A 20266-nucleotide genomic window follows, 5' to 3' on the forward strand; every position below is an offset into this window, starting at 1 on the left:
TGGCGGCTCGAGCGGGTGGTTGTAGTTCCCATAATATTGTCAGCTACAGGTATTGTACCTAAATCCCTCACGGCTTCCCTTGATGTCCTGGGACTTTCGCACAATCTGGTTCAAACCATGCAGAAGTACATCATTCTGCATACGTGCTCCATGTTGCGGGAAGTACTCGACGGATTCTCCCACTGACCTACCACCGGCCACCACCACCAGTGCCCCTTTAGTTTTTAAGTAGGATCGTCCGAGCCTAAATGCTTGGCACTTAGTGTTAGTATTAGGAAAAATCCGGCATCTGCCGAGATTGTGATAACTCGAACTTCGAATCTTTACTGTGAATTTTCCAACCAGGGCGGAGTAGAAGACTGGTGTAGGTTACAAGGCTATGACACAGTATTCTTCACCGACGGATCAAAGATGGTCTGTGGAGGTGGAGCGGGAGTTTTGTCGGATACACACAATATATCCGAGTCGTACCGTTTTCCCAGGTTTCACCAGTGTATTGCGAGCGGAAGTACTGGCGATACTGGAGCATAACATAGCCATTCTGATCGATAGCCAAGCGACCATTAAGGGCTTGTACTTAGCAGCGACATCCTCCAGGCTGGTGGGGGAATACAGAAACGCGCTGAACAGTTTGGGTTGCATGCTCAAAATCATTCTGCTATGGGCTCCCGGTCATAGGAACAGAGAGGGGAACGAGCGGGTTAACGGATCGATCGGGACAGTCCTTCAGCGGGTACAGTCTGTTTCCCGCCGGCAAATGCATACAAGATTACAAAGGCGTGTAGGGGACCATGTCGTCAGACTTGGCATACCCTACAATTCTCATTGCTAAAGCTGTGGAGGAGAGTTGCCTGGACTCTGCTTTCTTGCTCTCACAACAACGTTCATGGTCTTAGGAGTTTGTGGAATCAAAATAGCGCACCAAAGCGCTAATTGGTCTCTTCGGAGCCGCCACTTCTTGTAGCTTGCAGTAGATATGAATATGTATGTGTGCGAAGTGCAAAGCAATCCTTCACAGCACGCACATAGATCATCCGAAATTGAATATTTGGTCGGTTGTTCGTAATTTGTAACCAAAGCGTGTTGGCTGCAAGTCGAAATGGCGAATTGAGATGCGCACAAATATATGTGTGCACTGTGAACTGGAACAATAGTTCGATCCATTTGGGAATACCCAAATTATTAACTAAAATATTTATATATACGTATTTCGTAAGTGGCAATTGTTTATATGCCCATACTGTGTGAGTCAATTGTCCAATACCTGTTGTCTGACACAGACTGTCTGATGTCTACGCGGACTCAGACATTTGTCTGATACAGAAGTAGACTTTATCTAAAACAAACATTTATCTGACACGGACATTTGTCTGTCTGATGTCTGATGCAGGCATAGATATTTACCTGACACAAGCACAGAAGAAGAGGGAGATGGCTTTGTTTTAAGTGCTTTCACTTCACAAAATAGGCTTGAAAATGTCTTTTGAGTTGATATGTACATACATACATATTAAGTCCGACTTCTCCATACATATATTCAACATGATCAAATCATTAAAGCGCTAATATTAATATTTCATTACAAAAGAATTCGTATTCGCACTCGTAAATACGAATACCTTTGTATTCACTTTCGGAAGTAAGAGTCCAGCCGTATTCGTATTCACTTATGTGAACATGAAAATATTCATTTAAACGAACAGAAATGTATTCGTACTTATATTCATAGAAATTCATCGCACGAATATATTCATATTCGTATTTACCAATCCAAACATGCCCAAAACTACTACCTACAGCACAGTACATGGAAGACGTAATATCCACACTAAATGGACCGGACTTGCGAATGTATTGGAAAAGTTTATTTGTACACATAATAGACACTAAACCACATGTAGATACTGCTGATTGCCGTGGGTTTGTGAAGTGTATGGATAAGCTTTTCCAATATATTCGCAAGTTCGGTCCATTTAGTGTGGGTACTGCCTATTAGATATACTGTGACCTACAGAACGAGGTACTCCGATGACTCGGCGGTGACAGGTAATAGCGATGGCCTGGAAGTTTTTAGGAAAGCCTGCCATCCATGTTCAGCTCGGCTTGTCACTTACGCCGGAGGATTTCGTAATGCACCGGGCCGCTAGTTGCACTGAAAGCACTATCCACGTACTGCCACGCCGCAACATGGAACTTGGAACGCAACGTGGAAGGCTTGGCACCAAAATTTGCGGAATTGTTGTGTGTGAACATGTATCAAAATTATTCACCAGCGATAAAGATACACAGCCTAAACAAAAATGAAATCCTCGTCCAGAGGCTAAATAAACATGAACCGATCACCGGCCGCCTGAGCAATCTCTGGCGCTTCGTGTATAAAGGTTTTGTGTTCATCTTACGAGAAACTTTCTTCGCACATTTTTCCATTGGTATATGGCTAAAGACCCAAAATATTCCTTAATATTTTTTTTTTTCAAACTGCAAAATGTACGTATATATTATAGACGTAGATATTATGCTCACCCTAAACAAATATTACCGAATACTGTATTCCATAATATATGCATGTATAAAAATTGAACGTATACCAATTTCGGGTTTATTTCGTGCATAAAACTATACATATGTACATATAAAGTACGTACGTACGTATATTGAATACCGCTTGTTCAATGCACAAATATAACTATCAGAATTATGATAGGTACTACCCCAAAGCTTCATTTACTTACAGATACCATATAAGGACATATATACATTATTATTATTATTCTGTTAAGGGAAAGTCGCACCGCGTCCTCGAAGAACTATTGTGCCCCACATACATACATACATACATAAATGACTAAAAAACTAAAAAGAAATGTTTGCCTGTGACCTCCCATTCACGTGAGCTAACTTTGCTGTGGTATAGACGAATTGATATGTTATAATGCACGAAATTTACACAAAATGTAAAAGTTTCACCTCCTATAACTTTTTTAATAATAGTTGGATTTCCTTCAAACTTCCTAAAGTTATGCCTTACGTTATCCCTTATGCATGTAGTCTTATTATTTATTTATCTTTATTTTTATTTAATAAACATTCAATAACTTTTGCTGCGTTTTGTTTTGTTTGTCTAGGATTATTCATGCGCTGGGGACATCAATCTCAATGCCTTCATCTGCGGAAACAATCTTTCCTAGAATTACGAATTTATCAACGCTTTAGTGCTGTCTGTCTCTGCTTTGCCTTCTGCTATAATTTTCGGCACCCAGATTCATTTGTCCAAGGTTCATGACCCTCAGTGAGAGAGCAAGCAGATATCATCAGTTAATTAAGACATTTGGGGAATGACGTCATGTTCCATCGAACTTTTCCACGTCTTCCGCACAATATCGTTTTCCATAAAAAGAAAAATATTATTAACTATCGGATGCAATACTAGCGGACCTCACTTTTAACTTTTAATCTTTCCGAAATTCCGAATTCTATGCAGTACGTGACATTTTGTTCATCATATGTTGCTCCGATAATAACCATTAGTTTCTCAGGAACACCTACCTGCGTAGAACATTTAGGATATACTCCCCGTTTACGCTGTCGAAAGATTTCTTCCTTTGTTTATTCAACTTTCCAAAGGTAGGAAGCTAGCACATACCTCTCCAATTATTCTTCTAGTTCTTTGTCTTTAGCGTTAGTCCAGTTCACAAGCGAGGTCGGTTCGTTGTGATCGGTTACGACATTTTGTTTTATCAAAGGCTTGATCTACATGCATGCAATTACGTGACCATACCCACAGTAGATCTACTATAGGCAGTACCCTTACAAAAATGACCCCACTTGCAAATGTGCTTGCAGAAGCTTATCTGTACACATCAGAGACGCTAAACAAGGAAAATGCATAATCTTCGTCAAATCGTATTGGTAAGAGAGAGATCGGTGAGCTTTTGCTATTCTGGTATTACGGCGTACTCACCCTTATAGGAAAAAGTTGTTTCACGTATTCACTTATACATAAGCAAAAACTTGCCAATCTCACCAATACATTGGCAAGTCCGGGCGGTATGTCAAACACAGCTGATCGGGTTTTCGACACATCTCGCTCATGCTCAAGGGCAAAACAATTTGAAATCGTGTGTACTCGCATTGATTTCCCCCCTTGAGGGGCAAGGGGGAGTGAGGTAGCTGTCTAGTATATAACTGTGGTATCTAACTGTGACCATACCATCGAAAATGTCTCTCTCGTAATCTTTCACGATCGGGGTAAATAGGTAGGTCGCAGATGCCCTCACTTCCGATGTGATCATGGGGCATTACGCCACTGCTCGAAAGCTACATCTTCGTCTCTATTACCACAAGGCGTATTTCATTGTCTGCGATAGTCGACCAGCGCTAAGAATTACATAGGGCGTCAGGGCGGCTGATACTGCGGTCAATCTTGATTTGAGACATTGATGCGTCGATCATAGAGAATGCCAGTCCATCAAAGTTGCGATAATACACTAATTGACTAGTGCAATTCACCATTGATCTGAGATAACTAAATCGTTCAGTTCTCTGCTTTATTCAAGTTTTTGCATGAGGCGATCATTCCACTTTCGGGCATTGTAATAATGTCCACAACAACAAAGCGCACGCAAACTCAGCGCACAAGTTGCTCTGCCACTAGGTGTTGCCGTAAAGCATACCAGATTACCAGGTGTGAAGTGCGGTCAAACGGTCATATTGATCGCGGATATCCTCATTTCGGATGTGTAATACGTCTTCAATTGTAGTTGAGCTTTTAGAATCTCATACTTTTCATTTCAGGATAGAGCTGGAGGGTATCTGACGAGAGATCTTTTGCGGCTCACGGCTGGATACTTTTCCTTCTGAATATCGGTATCGTGGTACTTCATCTTTTCAGGGACCTCAAGAAGAACCGGATAGCTGAGTGGTTAGAGCACAAAGCTGTCGTACGGAAGGTCGCGGTTCAAATCCCACTGGTGGCAGTGGGATTTGTATCGTGATTTGACGTCGGATACTGTGAGCTGTGAATGAGTACTTGAGTCAAGTAATAATCTCGGGCGAGTGCAATGCTGACCACATTACCTGCATTGTTACTGCACTGGACCGTTACGAGCTTGAATGAAGTGCAACAACACACTTCAAGGAACTACAACCACCCGCTGGAAACGCCAAATTTCTTTGAGTTCCCGAGCCAATGGCTCATAGTTCACCTTCTTCTTCAGGTATTTCCGTTCAATGTTGCTATTATGGGGGATAGCAACATCAATAATATACGCGGAGCGACCTGTCTTGTCAACTAACAGTACGTCAGGCTTGTTGTGTGCAGTATGGCGATCAGTCAGAACTTGCCAGTCCCAATACATGCTGCAAGCAGAACTATCAAGTACTGCTTGCGGCTCATATCGGTAAATCGGACATGTTCCCGTGATCAGCCCATGCTTGTATGCAAGGTTTTGATGAATAACCTTACATACAGCATTATTTTTTTTTTTTTGGGGTAGGGTAGGTGAATGCATTTACGCACACAGTGTTGGACTCCCGATTCGGTACGTCGTCGGACTACCAACTAAACACCTCCCCATCGTCAGAGAGCTAGCCTGGAACCGTTTGTCACATTACTTCGGGCCAGCCCCCGAACTCTCCCGCCTTGCGGAGCCTTCAAATCAGGGAATTGCTTTCACCAACGGGAGGGGAGAGCAGGAAGGGAACTGTCAGTTCAAGGAACCCCCTGCCATCCGGCTCCTCCACCGGTCGGGTTCTATCTTCTTAGCAACGAGAAAGGCCCGAACGTAATGGGCAACACGATTCCAGCTGTCAGTAGTCTTCAGCATCTCTTCCACAATGTTGTCTGGAGAGAGATCCCCTGTGTTTAAATAGAGCTGCTGACGAACCCCATCCCACCTTCCACAAGAAAAAAAAGTGTGGTGGGCATCGTCCACAACTCCATTGCAAAACACACAATGCGGAGAACGCGCTTTTCCAATCTTGTGCAGGTAAGACCGAAAATTTCCATGCCCACTTAAACATACAGCATTATGCCTGGTGATGTATTGCACCGGTGCCATAACAGTACAGCCAGAAATTAGATGGTCCAACGTCTCTAACGCCGAACCACACATTCTGCACTGGTCGTTATCCACCCGTTCTTTCATGATGAGTTTTTTATAAGCTCGGGTGGCGACCACGCCATCCTGAATGGCACACATGAACCCCTCCGTCTCAGCAAAGAGCTCCCCAGCACACAGCCATCTGTTCGACAAATGCAAATCGATAAATGGCTGCCAAAGACAATTCACTTGTTTGCCGTGCATTGCCTTCGATTTCCATTCATCGATCCGCTCTTGGTCCGACTTTACCGCGCAGCGAGTCGACTTGGCGATGATGTTGTGCCGCCACGTCAACCACGCCCCTACCTCCGATGTCACGAGGCAGGTTCATCCGCTCCACGGCAAACTTTGGATGATGCATTCGGAATTTGGACATAGTTGTTCGTATCCGCCGCTGCACGTTTTCCAGGTCGGTCTTCGTCAACGGCAATATTCCGAATGCATAAGCCAGTGAAGGGATAGCGAATACATTCAACGCGCTCATTTTATTCTTCCCCGAGAGATGCGATTTCAGCACCAGCTTTACATGTCGCAGGAATTCGGAGAGCAGAGCATCCTTCAGATCACCAACTCGGGCATGGGTTCCTTGCAGAATTCCTAGGTACTTGTAGAAGTCTGTCTCGGTCATAGCTTCGATGTGGAGGTCACCAATGCTATGTCCGGCATGCGGCTCATGATCACCTTTGCAGATGGCTTGGATTCGACACTTGTCTAATCCAAACTCCATCCGAATATCACGGCTGAACATGCCTATTATTCGCAACAGACTTCTAAGATGGTTGTCAGTACCAGCATACAGCTTGATGTCATCTAGGTACATCAAGTGTGTCAGTTCGCACTTAGCACGTAGGCCATACTTTATTGCAAAACCATGCCCTCTAGGATCATTCAGTGGCCGTGAAAACCCCCGTTCAGTGCCAGACAAAACCAAAGGGGTCTCAACGAATCCCCCTCCGTATACGGATGGGCTCTGAGGTATTAGCACCCTCAGATGTACGCACCGATAAGGTGGTCTGCCACCCGTCCATGACCGTCGCCAAAAACTTTATTAGTTTCAGATCAATGCGATATAGATGTAGGATATCGATTAGCCAGGTATGCGGAACGCTATCGAAAGCCTTGGCATAATCGATATAGCAACTGAAGAGGTTTCTTTGGCCTCTAGTTGCTTGTCCTACAACTACCGAGTCGATAATGAATTGCTCTTTGCAACCCCTTGACCCGACTCGGCAGCCCTTCTGCTCCTCGGACAGAATGTTGTTGTGTGAGGAAGGGTGAAAATTCCTCCGGCCGACTCATGACCTCATTTATACTGCGTGCCAACCGACTGTATACGTTGGTAAATTTCTTATACCAGAAATTCTGCACCCAATCCAGACTTGGACCCCTGCAGTTCTTCGAGCTGTTTATGGCTCGTAGAACTTCCTCTTCGGTAACATCCGCAAAATTCATGCCAGGCGTATTGGCATATCGGGTGCCTTCGACGGGGATCCACTCAGCATGCTGGGCGGGTAACCCCCAAAGTCCACCCCAATACTCTTTCGCTTTCGTCACCGAGACCTGTATTGTCTGGACGCTCTGTTGCGATTCGTTGAGAGATTTGAAAAAGCGTTCCTCGCGTATGTTGCATTCTGGACACGTCTGCAATAACTTTCGCCATATCGTCGTAACCGAATGCATATGACAGAAAATTTCTGTTTTAGTGTGGCCAGAATTTCAACTACGGGTGTCTCAATGGGGATGTGATAGTTCCGATAAACCCTCTGCACGTTATTTCTCACCCGTCTGCTGGCATTACCAGTGCTGATCTGAATCAGTCTAGCAATGTCCTGCCTTAGTGAGTCCCGCCGACGTTCCAGACGAATTTTCCATGGTGGATCTCTTTGGTCACTCAAATCAATAACACGAAAGCGAATCTTCTGACCGTGCAATCTGATAGCCGCAACTGCACCACAATACGCAAGTGAATGTAGTTACAGCAGCGACATATCACACACAACCGAGATGCAATCTCATCATTGATTTGAGATAGAATTCCCCGAGTTACTGGAGATGCATAGAGCCTGGGAATACCTGGTCTATGCAAAGGATCCATATCCGAGAATTCTATACACGCTCTTTGGAATTCGTCCCGAACCTCAGCGGAAACCTCAGCTGGACGGTGGAGAAGAGTGTTTCGTCGAGTACTGAACCTGTTGCCTGCAGTGCGGCGTGGTGTTGTTGATGCCGCCGCCTCTGCCCCCAACGACTCTCGGTCACCAGTTTCCCCGATGACCTCAAGTCGAATACGCTCCCTGATGGTGGCCGGGATTGTGTCGCTGCGAGTAATAAAGCGATATTGGTCTGCGACTCGTTGCACAGTCATGTGCGTGAATTGCGGGAAACGCTCGACGAATCTCTGGTGCAACAAGGGGCGGTAAGATGGTGTACCCTCCCCCCCCCCCCCGCCGTTATTTCGTAGTAGGAGCGGATGATGAAGAGGTTGATTTCTTCAGTCCATTTCATCCGCTACCTACCCGAACCTGCCGAAGTGGTCGCCACAGATTGTGGTGAAACAGCTGCAGCAGGCGGAGTTGTGCTCCTGGTCGTCGTGGCGCCTAGACGTCGAACCGCCCCACGACTAGCAGTTTCGACGCTGTGCTGTCCATGACGGGAGCCCGACCCAGTCACCAAGTCAGACGACTCCCGCCGCTCCCTAGGCCTGCAAAAAGACTTTGGCGAGGAAATGGTGAAGGAGCTTAGCATCTATTGGACAAGTGTGTCAACATATGCACATAGTATTAAATAAGCATCCTATCCTAGGAATGTCAAAGTTGCTTGGCAATATTTAAGGACGCCTGAACACATCCGTTGGACTATTGTGTCAACAAATGTGTCCATACACACACGTATAGTGCTTAAACTAAAATGTTTGGTATCATGTACAGGTTTTTCGATAGAAAAAGGAACGGCGGCAAGGCAACGGGCATTGTCGCTAGTACGGCAGTATATTGGACGCAATCAATTTGGTTGGATTGAATAAACTCTTTTTCTATTTCTAATTCCGTATTTCATCAGAATTAGATGTTGATTATAATGAGGTCTACGGCCGAGGATTGTTCTTCGTATACACGGTTCATCCATGTGCAGCTGCTACTGTACTGCTCCTACTATGTAGGAGAAATTATCAACGGTCTCAAAGTTATAGTCTCCTACCTTTATTCTTCCCGTTTGGCCAGTGCGGTTTGATGTTGTTGGTTGGTTAGTTTTCGGTGCTGACGTTGCCACCACATATTTTGTCTTGCCTTCGTTAATGTGCAGCCTAAGATTTCGCGCCGCCTGCTCGATCTGGCAGTTTGTACGTCTCGGGTCGTTCTTTCCATGATGTCAATATCGTCAGTATAGGCCAGTAGTTGGGTGGACTTAAAGAGGATAATACCCCTTGCATTTACCTCAGAATCACGGATCGCATGATATTGCATCCCCTTGTCGTAGACCGTTGTTGATGTCAAATGATGATGAGAGTGATCCTGCTGCTTTTATCTGGCCTCGCACATTGGTCAGGGTCAGCCTAGTCAGTCTTATCAATTTCGTCGTACCGAATTCTTTCATGGCCGTGTACAGTTTTACCCTGGCTATGTTATCATAGGCGGCTTTAAAGTCGATGAAAATATGATACAGCTGATGTCCATATTCCAACAGTTTTTCCATCGCTTGCCGCAGGGGGAAAATCTGACCTGTCGCTGATTTGCCCCTTTGGTATGGGCTAATGGTGTTTTGGGTGTATGGGACTATCCGGCCTAGCAAGATAGCGGAGAATATCTTATAGATGGTACTCATCAATGTGATACCTCTATAATTGCTACACTGTGTGATATCTCTCTTTTTATGTATGGGAGAGATAATGCCTCGTTGCCAGTCGTCAGGCATTGATTCGCTGTCCCACACCTTGAGCACAAGTTGATAAACCACTCCATATTTAACCAATTCGGCTGTAATTCCATCGGCTCCTGCGACTTATGATTTTTAAGCCGATGAATTGCACGGACTGTTTCTTCTATATTTGGTGGTGGCAGTATTTGTCCGTCGTCTTCAGTTTGCGGGACCTCCTACTTTTCGAGTTCACAAATCTCTTGGTTCTCCTAGGCTTCCTTTTTCCATCTGTGAAGTCGATTCTTCGCTCGCCGGAGTTCGTGATAACTCTCGGCGCATGCCCACGTCTTTTGAGAAGGCAACATTACTCGGTATGCGGCATTCTTCCGTTCCGTTGCTAGCTTACATTCATTGTCGAACCAGCCGTTCCGACCCTTGTTGCGGTTGGGGCCAAGTATGTTTGTGGCCGTATCCATGATAACGTTCTTCAGGTGATTGTGAAGATCATTTGTTGATGCTTCATCTCCAGGATCTCTGTTGACTGCGGTTATTGCGGCATCCATTTCCCCCTATAGGTGTTTCGGAGGGCTGTGTTGTGGATGGCTTCAGTGTTAACTCTCACCTGACCGTCAGAAGGGATTGTAGGTGGTGTTATTATTCGAACCTAGAGCACCATGCCTACGAGAGAGTGATCCGAGGCTATATTGGCCCCCGTATATGTTGTGGCATTCATCAAGGCTGAGAGGTAACGGCGTTCGATCAACACGTGGTCAATTTGGTAGAAACTGGTCCCGTCGAGAGAGGACCACGTATGCTTGGACCGTTTTCCGCGCAAACCAGGTACTTCCAGCAATTTTTACTCGCGATACTGCTAACTGTTTAATCCGCAGTCCGTTATCGTTGGTATCCTTGTGTCAGCTGTGGGAGACGACGTATCTTCTGAATACAGACTCCACCCCTAGTTAGCTGTTGAAATCTCCAATCTGATTTTGATATCATATTTGGGACAGGCTTTGGGGATCCGCTCAACTGCCTCATAGAAGGTATCCTTCTCCGACTCTGCAGCTACATCTGCAGTCTCATCTGTAGGGGGGTGAACGTTAATGAGGGTTATGTTTCTAAATTTGCCTTGCAAGCGTAGAGTGCATAGCCGTGCGCTTATGTTTTCAAAGACGAAGTTGAAATTAGTGTCCATGTTTTTTTTTTACAATTGGTATATAGGTTGAAAAAAGAGGACTAGTTTTTTTTTCCTTATCCTGTAAATATTTTTATTCTTTCCCCGCATACGATCGTTTCGTAGAGTCTAATTAGGTACTAGCACTGAGGAAGGAGGCACGTGGTCTACGAAACGATCGTATGCGGGAAAAAAATAAAAATATCTACAGGATAAGGGAAAAAAATCCTAGTTTTTTTTTCGACTTATATTTTCAAAGCCGATAACAGCAGGTTTCATTTTTTGGCTGACTAAGAAACCTATACCGAGCACATGGTTTACTGGATGCCCACTATAATATATGGTGTAGTGTCTCTTCTCCAGGAAACCTGTCCAACGCATCTCCTGCAACGCTGTTACATCAACCCTATATTTGGACAGGGTATGGGCTAGCTGCTTGGAATCTCTATACAGGGAGCGCACGTTCCATGAGAAAATGCGTAAATCGTTATTCCGTTGTCGTTGCTGGGTTCGTCGTTGTGTTATCCGTCCAGTCCGAGGCTCCTATTGTGGCTTAGATGGCTCCTATTGTGGCTTTGCTTTTCTGTGTAGGGTTGCCAGCCCTACCCAACTCCAACCTGGAGGACAAGTTGGTACAATTTGTCCGATTTTTAAGCGCGGGAGACTCGCCTTCATCCTTCTCCGTCTGCAGCTTTTCGTTAAGAAAGAGCTGCCAGCGGTCACCACGTGGAGGTGGAGATAGGGTTTGGTAGTAGAGCTGTTGGTGTTGGTGCAGCAGGCGTTTCTCAGGTTTTATGCTCCATCGTGGCCACCAACCCACGTTTCGTCCTGGGACCTATACTACCATTTGACCAGCAAATACTCTTAATGTACTCCTATATCTCTTCCTCCTGTTGCCTGACTACGTGAATCTGGATACTATGCAATGAAGTCTTGAAGCCACGGTGACATCCTAAACGAAGTATCTTGGGAACTCTAGGCATTCCCAATGGACTATGTCACACCCAAGCGGAGTTTTGAGAGAGTTACGGCGCAGTATTCTTTACCCACGGATCATAGACTATCTGTGGAGTAGGAGTAATTTCGGATACGAACAGTAGAAGGGTCGAACGGTCATCCAGTATATGACAATGTATTTAAGACGGAGGTATTAGCGATACTGCAGGTCTGTCAATGGGATATAAACGCAAGTTCTATGAGTTACATTGTTATTCTGAACGACGATATAAACGTGTATAGCATTAGGACGGCTTGCATTATCGAAGTTATGAAGAGGTTTTCCTAGCTTTCCTTTAACCAAGAAAATTACTTAGAGGAGCGCTAAGTAAAAGACGACTCAATTGTTGTTCCGTTTTTTTTTATATAAGAAACGGTGCATAATGTGTAAAAAAAACCTATATTTGCCAGTAGCTGTGGAATAAATATAAAATTAGTACATGGTCACCACCTATAATATATTCTTTTATCCTTGTTATCTTATTTACTCAACAAAGGTGAAAAGGGTTAAAATATGTAATAAATTTATCTTTTGGTTTGTCTTGTCTAAAAAAGGAGTTGAAATACTTATCTGTATTGGATACCCTTGGGGACGTTTTGTTTCATTTTTCTCGATTTTATATCTTAATAAACCAGCATAATTAATAATAGTTAATCTGTAGTTTTTTCGAAGTTCCCATTTGCCTTACTTTGAAAATAAAAATCGCAATTGTAATTTAGGGCTTTTCATACAGCATATATCGATATTTCAGGAGCCAGTCAGAATCATCGATTCTGGTTATGTCTGGAAAGTAACGACGTAGAGTATTGCTCAGTCTGTTTTCCAATTCGATATGTGCGACTAACGTCGCATTGCACAGTTTAGTTCAGCCGCAATGAAAACAGTTGCCCACCTCGCACCTTGGTTCCCCCGCAACTCTATCCTTCCCCTGTCAGTAGTCATAACAATATTACAAAAAGCCGTAGCAACAAAAACAGCTGATCGTTGACTGCCCTCGTTCCGTCAAATTCGATTCCAGGCAAGGCAAATAGTGTTACGTTCGCTGACATTGTCTAGGTAAAAGTGAACGTGGGGAAAATTTGATTGCAGCGTTACGGAGGAACATTGTCGAGTTTGCTTGCCCCTGGATTGCATTGTTTACTGTTATAGTTAAAGTACTTTCATTTGGACAGATAAGAGTTTTCGTCTTTCGGCTAATTGGAGTTTTTTTTATTGTAGTGCGAAAATGTCTGTGCTGAGACAGTGCGGCGTCTTAGCAAGGCAAGCGACAGCACTTCATCGTCCGAAGATCTCGCTGGTCCCATCGATTTCTTGGTATGTCGGGCGCAGTGCCGACGGAGTGAGTGGAAGTCGCTTCGATAATGATCCCAATCGACGAGGTTATAAAAAATTTGGGCATACGCCGCGGGAGACACCGCGTATTACGAAAATTTTTCATTTTGTTGTTGGATCGCTTTTCATCTTATCTCTCTTGGACTGGCCTTAGTAAGTACCTGATCTAATATTAGCATAGTATCAGGTTATATATAACAGCAAACTGCAAGTAGATTTGTTGATATTGTAACTTTTCCATTTTCGGAACATTTGGAAGGATTCGACTTGGGTTGGCAGTTTCTGAGCTCTGTTTAGGATTTTGTGATTTTTGCATTGCAAATTATCGACGAACGTAATTGCACTTCTGAATTATTTCAGAAGAATATTAGTTGTTGTCTAAATATTTGCTTGATCGGAATTTAGGAATTGGTATTTTAAAGCGTTTTCAATAACACTTTTGACAACCAGTTCTAATTCCTTCTTAAAAGCTCGACAAATATGCCCAAGTATGGAATATGATGGGTTGTGTGTATTGGGGTTTTGTAGAGAAAACTTGATTGAAATAGATAGATTCTGGAACTTCCACATAGTTGTATGTCTAAATAATAAATTTGTTTGATTGTGATCTTCTAGACAATTATAATCAATGGTTATTTTTCTACACTCGGTTTTAAACCTGTTTTTTGCTTAAAATAAATGATTGTTCATCCGACCAAAGTATCTTAGTCAGAGTTGGGCAAAATCATAATCATGTAATCATGTGATTACAATCATAATCACAAAGGGCTGATTATGATAACCAGCATGTAATCATGAAATTCGTTTAATAATAAGTAACATGGTTCGTAAGGCACAAACGACACTGCTCCTGATTTCATATGGTTGCATGTTAATAACTACGGTGATTACGGTTGCACGATTACATGATTGTAATTGTAATGACGTGTGGTTATGATTACAATCATGTAATCATGCCCACTTCCTGATTACAATCGCAATCATGCCCAGTGTTGGAGAAAACACAATAAGAGCAATATATTGAAGTTGACTGTCGGTTTTGTACAGGGCAGAGGCGACTCATCAGACGCTACCTCATTTTTACCTTGGGAGCATCGTGACCAAAAGTAGCGACATGTGGTAATCGCTTCATTTACCTACAAGTGCGAATTATATTGAAATGAAATCCGTCGTGAGACCTAAACCAGGCTGAAGTAAATTTTTTGTTGAGGATGCTGGGAGTCCGTATCGCGGACCCAGGCCTCCCAGCATCCACAACAAAAAATGCTCACTCTCTAAATTGTTTTTCGAAAAATAAATGATAATTTTTTAAAAATCATGTAAATATGAAAATTTTAAGTTATAACTATTATACTTAATATTTGGCTGGATATCCTTTTTGTGAAATTACAGCTAAACATCGTTGTTGCATAGGAGCCACAAGTTTTTTGCATACATCTTTCGGGATTTACTTCCATTTCGGCATGATGACGATCCACAACCTTTTCACAGTGTTTGGTTTTCGTGCCATAACTCGCCGCTTATTTATTGCCCGTAAATTTTCTATTGGATTTGAATCCGAGCTTTGTGCAGGCCAATCCATGGTTGAAATGGCCCCGTCCTCGAACCATTTTTGCACACATTGTGACTTATGACATGGTGTGTTGTCTTGCTGGAATAGACAACGGCAAAATTTGCACGAATGTTAGAAGGTGCTCTCAGAGCAAATTCCGGTAAGCTAAACTATCAAGTTTCGCCTCGATTTGGACAATGTCCGGCTCCATGTTTGCTGAAATAATGAAATAATCCGCCACCAAATTCCACAGGCTTCCTGGTGTACCTAGGATCTAATTACGTATTGGGGTGATGTCGCGCATAGGTTAATTTGTCGCTCCAAATCACGGAATCCCAAAAGGAGAGTCAATGTATCACGTTTGTTTGTCTTTTTTTGGTTTCAAACTTTGACATCCTCTGAGATTGTTCTTCAGAAATTGGTCTCATGGTTCTGCCAGAAATATTTACACCATAATTTTTTTGCATGATGGCTCTTATTTATGCGGAAATAGCGAGAAGGTTGTATAATGATTGTCGAACAATTAAGTAACCTTCCGTTTCTTTAAGTTGTGTTGGCCTACAACGACTTGCATTGACAAAGCTTTTATTGTCCTGGCAGTGTTTAATCGCGAATTTTTCCGCGAAAATTACCTATGAATCCAGTAATTTTGCTAATATTTTTTTTCGCGGGTATAAATATTCCATACGTTTTTCTTCCTCGATAGAATCCTTCTTGGCTCTCATTTTGATTCTTTTGAATGATTTTTCAGTTAAGATTATGTTATCCTAACTTTTGATAAAAACAAAATACTTTTAAAACATTTACACTAGGCAAAATTTTCACAAACAGCAGGCTGTGCTAGCTAAAATGCCAGGCAAAAAAAAGTGAGCACACATCGTTATCGTCGTTATTGTTTTTTATAAAACAAATGAAAACAGAGAGTGAGGAATTTTTGAATGGTTTATACTGCTTGAATATGTAACTTCGATATTATATAAGGAGCAGCATACTAAATATTAACGAAGGTGTGCCAGCGGTGTATATTGGATGTTAATCCGCTGATTGGAAACTCCCTATATGTGTATTGGAGTCAGGCTTCAGGCTCGTTCTGCGGCTCGACAATCAGCAGAAAATTGATGGTGGCGAAGTTCTTGACCTCTGTAATACGTAACAAAGCGTCAGCAACGATATTTTTTCCAGACACGTGTTGAATGTCGGAAGTGAACTGGCTGATAAAGTTTACGTGTGGAAATTAGCGAGTAGACGCTTTGCCCGGCTTTTATTTTAAAGTGGAGGTGAGTGGCCTATGGTCCGTGAACACTGTAAACGGTCTGCCTTCAAGGGAATAACGGAAGTATCGGCTAATAGCTCAACGGCTGTCAGTTCTGATTCACAGCAACATTTGAGGTATCGGCGAATACGGCTAGGATTGCATCTTGTTGAGGGAATGCCATAAGTGTGGCATCCGCTGGCTTTTGTTTTTGGTCTTAAACGCCTGTGCAGCCACTGCACAATACAATCAGGCGGGAGTCTTTGGTCTTCCGTAAGGACAGGAAGGTGTCAAGGATCGACTGATGGTGGACGGTCTCGGGCAAAAAATGACGATAGAAGTTTAACATGCCCAAGAATCTTCTCAGGTTCTTAACTGTTTGTGGAAGCGGGGACTGGAAATCGCTTGACTAGGTTCGGTTGAATGCCTTCAGGAGTTATCAGGTGGCGGAGGAATCTCATCTGTGATTGTAGGAAGTTGCATTTCTTAAAGTTAAGTACTAGACCGTCCTCAAGACGACGTTGAGAAATGCATTCGAGATGCTCTAAATGCTCGGACTCAGATGAAGACGTGACCAGAACATCATCCAAACATACGAAACAAAAGTGGAGGTTTTGCAGCACAGAGCGGATGGAACTCTGAAAGGTTTGCGCCGTATTGCACTGCCTATAAATCATCATAGTGAACTCGAAGAGTCTGAAAAGTGTGCATATTGGTGTATTCGAAATATCTTCGGGTCCTACAGGGATTCGATAGTAGGCCTTGATTGCAAGGTCGAGAAAATATGGCAGTTGCGATAGAATCGTGGGTGAGTGGAATGGGATGTCGGTTTGGAATCGTCTGAATATTTTGGCGTCTGTAGTTGCCGTAAGGTCTCCATTCGCCATTGGGTTTAGAGATCATTTGAAGTGGCGAAGACGAACAACTGCCTGGATGTCTGCCAAAAACTCTACTTAAAAGGTTCTTTGAATTTGTCCCGCGCAACTGCGCAACTGTAGCGTCGAAACGACCTGCCTCGTGAAAAATCAAATGGATATAGCCCTTGTAAAAGCCAATTAGATTGATAATTGGCTTCAAATGGATACAATACCACAAACAAGTCCTATTGGAGTCTGATCAGATCCATCCTTGAGTACTCGGCTTTTTTCGCTGTATTTGACTGCATTTACCTTTCCACAAAAGTAACTTCCTTCGCGGCTGCTCACCTCCGGACAAATGAAACCCCTGATAACCTAGGAAAATTGTTATTATTGTTATGAAGAAATAACCAAAGTCAAAAACATGGTTCAATAACTTGACAGACGTTCAAAATAACCCTGGTGCAAAAAGTTTGTCCTCATATTTAACAATTTCGAACAAGATTCCATACCAAAGCCAGTGAGAGGTATCATAGTTCGCTAGAATGGACTCAAGAAGAATTATAAAAAAGTAGTTATCATCACTAACTCCCTAAATGCGAATGAATGAATGGGCTGTAAACATAGTCAACCGAATCCACACTGCCTTCTCCAATTTCAATATCTCAGACTGCCAGTTCACTCTTAGAACCTGGTTAATGAAGAGTTCTATACAGGAGGGTGATGTGAAATCAGCTATAGGTAACAGAGGAATACAATGGGAAGAAGACTGCAAACTAAACTGCTGAATAGTATAAATACTTACAGAGTAAATGTATGGAAAAATTCGTTCGTGTCTGACACGTTCAGTGCTGGACACCCTATCTGCTGAATAGTATGAATACTTTCGTCTGTGTTGTTGGAAACCTTATGAGGTGGAAGGGACAGTTCATCACGATACTTAATCGCATAACAGCCAGTGAATTTCCATTTCTTGTCGATAAAATGTCTTGTCACCGATACATTCAGATATGGACTGCTTCGTCAAATAGAAGCGAAATCATCTCTACCATAAATGCGCTCAAATGGAGTAGTTCGGTTGGCTCTGACGATCTCCCTGCGAAACGATCCCTACACCTCCAGTCTTTGCAAAGTTGCTACTACCACTCAATTGTAAATCTCGGGCGCAGTACCTCGAAAGCTTGATCGACAAAGAGCAGGCTGGTTCAAGCTTTCAACCTCCAAATTCTGGCATAGGAAATAAAAGTTTATAGAGTCCATGTGCGCGTCCAACTCCTGCAGTTCGCCAGGGTTGAATTTTGTCACTGACGTTGGGAGCTGGGCGCTTCAGGTATGAAAGGTTTTGGACGTTTGTCCCATTAGTATCTAGCACATCCGCAGCCTATATTGCTTTTATGATCGTAGGATGAACATTAGGAGGTTTCTTCAGTCAAATGCTAAAAGTTTTACTAATATATAATCTATTATTAACTTTATTGGAACAGTATCTGTATCTGGGGTTCATTTCGGCACCATATTTGATTTTTTCAGATTTTTCGGTTGGATAGGTTCTGAGAATGGGCTCGTAAAATAAATGACCACTTTCCAGCCGCCGCCCTCCCCCTTATGAATTAAACGTCAAAACTGAGACCAGTTTTGCAAAATACTAAAATACTCTTCTCCACTGCCACTCCCGCGTTCTGATCAACATGTCTTCTGGTGCCAAACTCGACGCAGGGGGGGGGGGTGTGTTTACAAAGGCATGGATCTTGCGAGTAACATTGGCAATTACTTCCCATATGCTGTTCGCATATATCGTGTTAGGGTTGAGGTATCTGTATTTCCAGATTTTGGTCCACAATCCGTTGACAGAGCATCAATGTAGTCGAAATGTTTGATGTGATATGATGATTGGTTGAAGCTCCATGCTGTGCATCATATATAATTGGAGAGAGTAGTATCGGAGAAGAAATGCAGTCATATGGGACCACTCTGGATTTGAAACTTTGACTTTAAACTTTAATGCAGCACATGACATTTTGTTTCGGCATATGTCTCTTTGATAAAAGCTTTAAATTGAGGATTCGTTTGGTATCGTCTCGTTTGGAAGTAGACTACTCCCGACTTTTTGACTTTTGGACTCCATATAACGAATTAAGATTAGAAAAAAATACGACGGTTTCGTACAGTATCTGTTATTCAGCTATTAGTCTCTCAAGACTGCCTCTTCTGCAAAAGAACACTCCAGATACTTTCGCTTTCGATGTTTAAAAGCTTCCACGAAGTCGCTGAAAGTCAGATGAAACGATGATTTAAGCACCGCACACTGTTTTACAATTATTTATAAGATACATTTACAACAATTGTCCCTTTAATATTTTCAGCTTTTTTCAGCTGATTGTCGATTCTTAGGTTGATTTTGAGTTCCTCTGCCAGGCTGAATTAATCGGCGAGTCATTTCACTTCGCTCAGTTCCTTTATATCGCAGGCTGCCAATTGCCGTTGTATATGAGAAAGCCCATCGACGTGATCTATGTGTGTTATTTGAGAATCCTTAGAGTACCTTAGAATATAACTCCAATGCACTTTAAAAGGATTTTCCACGCACTGGCTGGACTGGTTTAAATCGTATGTCGGGTCGTATTGTGAGTGAGATGTACGTTAGGATGCTAATATGTTGGCAGGTCCAGAATTTCTCTGTTTCCTCCTGTGTGCACTTGAGCGTTGAGGCGTTCGCCTGGGTTGGTAAGGTATTGTGTTTACCTCTTCAATCTTCAGCTTAGAATTGGTCAAATGTAAGCTTTTTGGTGCACGAAGATCTAATCGTCTTTTAAGAGATTTATCGGCAGCCTTAGAAATAGTTTAGCATTATTTGAGATTAGTTGATTATATCTCGGCTATGATGAGGTCATTGTTGTAAAATCTTCATTTCTAAAGGTTTTGAAACTGTTTTATGAATGGTGTAGTTCGCTCCTCGGTCCATATTTTAAGCAGGCGCTGACTAACAATGACCTGTTTCGACAATGACCTTATTTTTACACGTTCGCTTCATTCGTTGAGATGGCTAGAATACACGGAAGTGGCCCAGAAGCTGCTTGGACGCCTTTTGGAGGCAATACTCGGTGGACTGATTAGTCATACTCTTGTTTCTGAAGAAATATTCTTTTATT

At 42.9% G+C, this 20266-nt stretch overlaps 1 protein-coding gene across 4 annotated transcripts in view; it reads left to right on the top strand.

The window, feature by feature from the left end:
• The first annotated feature begins 13043 nt into the window (after positions 1-13043).
• Positions 13044-20266, top strand: part of LOC119651230 (calcium uptake protein 1 homolog, mitochondrial) — a 54723-nt gene continuing 47500 nt past the window's right edge. For 2 of the 4 annotated variants that reach the window (XM_038054709.1, XM_038054706.1), the window contains exons 1-2: positions 13045-13278; positions 13343-13609. In XM_038054709.1, the coding sequence (XP_037910637.1) occupies positions 13350-13609 (260 nt within the window). In that variant the 5' untranslated portion in view covers positions 13045-13278; positions 13343-13349. Of the gene's footprint in view, positions 13279-13342; positions 13610-20266 lie in introns of all 4 variants that reach the window. The other 2 variants (XM_038054718.1, XM_038054725.1) reach the window with 2 other exon arrangements.

This window comes from Hermetia illucens, chromosome 1 (assembly GCF_905115235.1).
Source record: "Hermetia illucens chromosome 1, iHerIll2.2.curated.20191125, whole genome shotgun sequence".
NCBI lineage: Eukaryota > Metazoa > Arthropoda > Insecta > Diptera > Stratiomyidae > Hermetia > Hermetia illucens.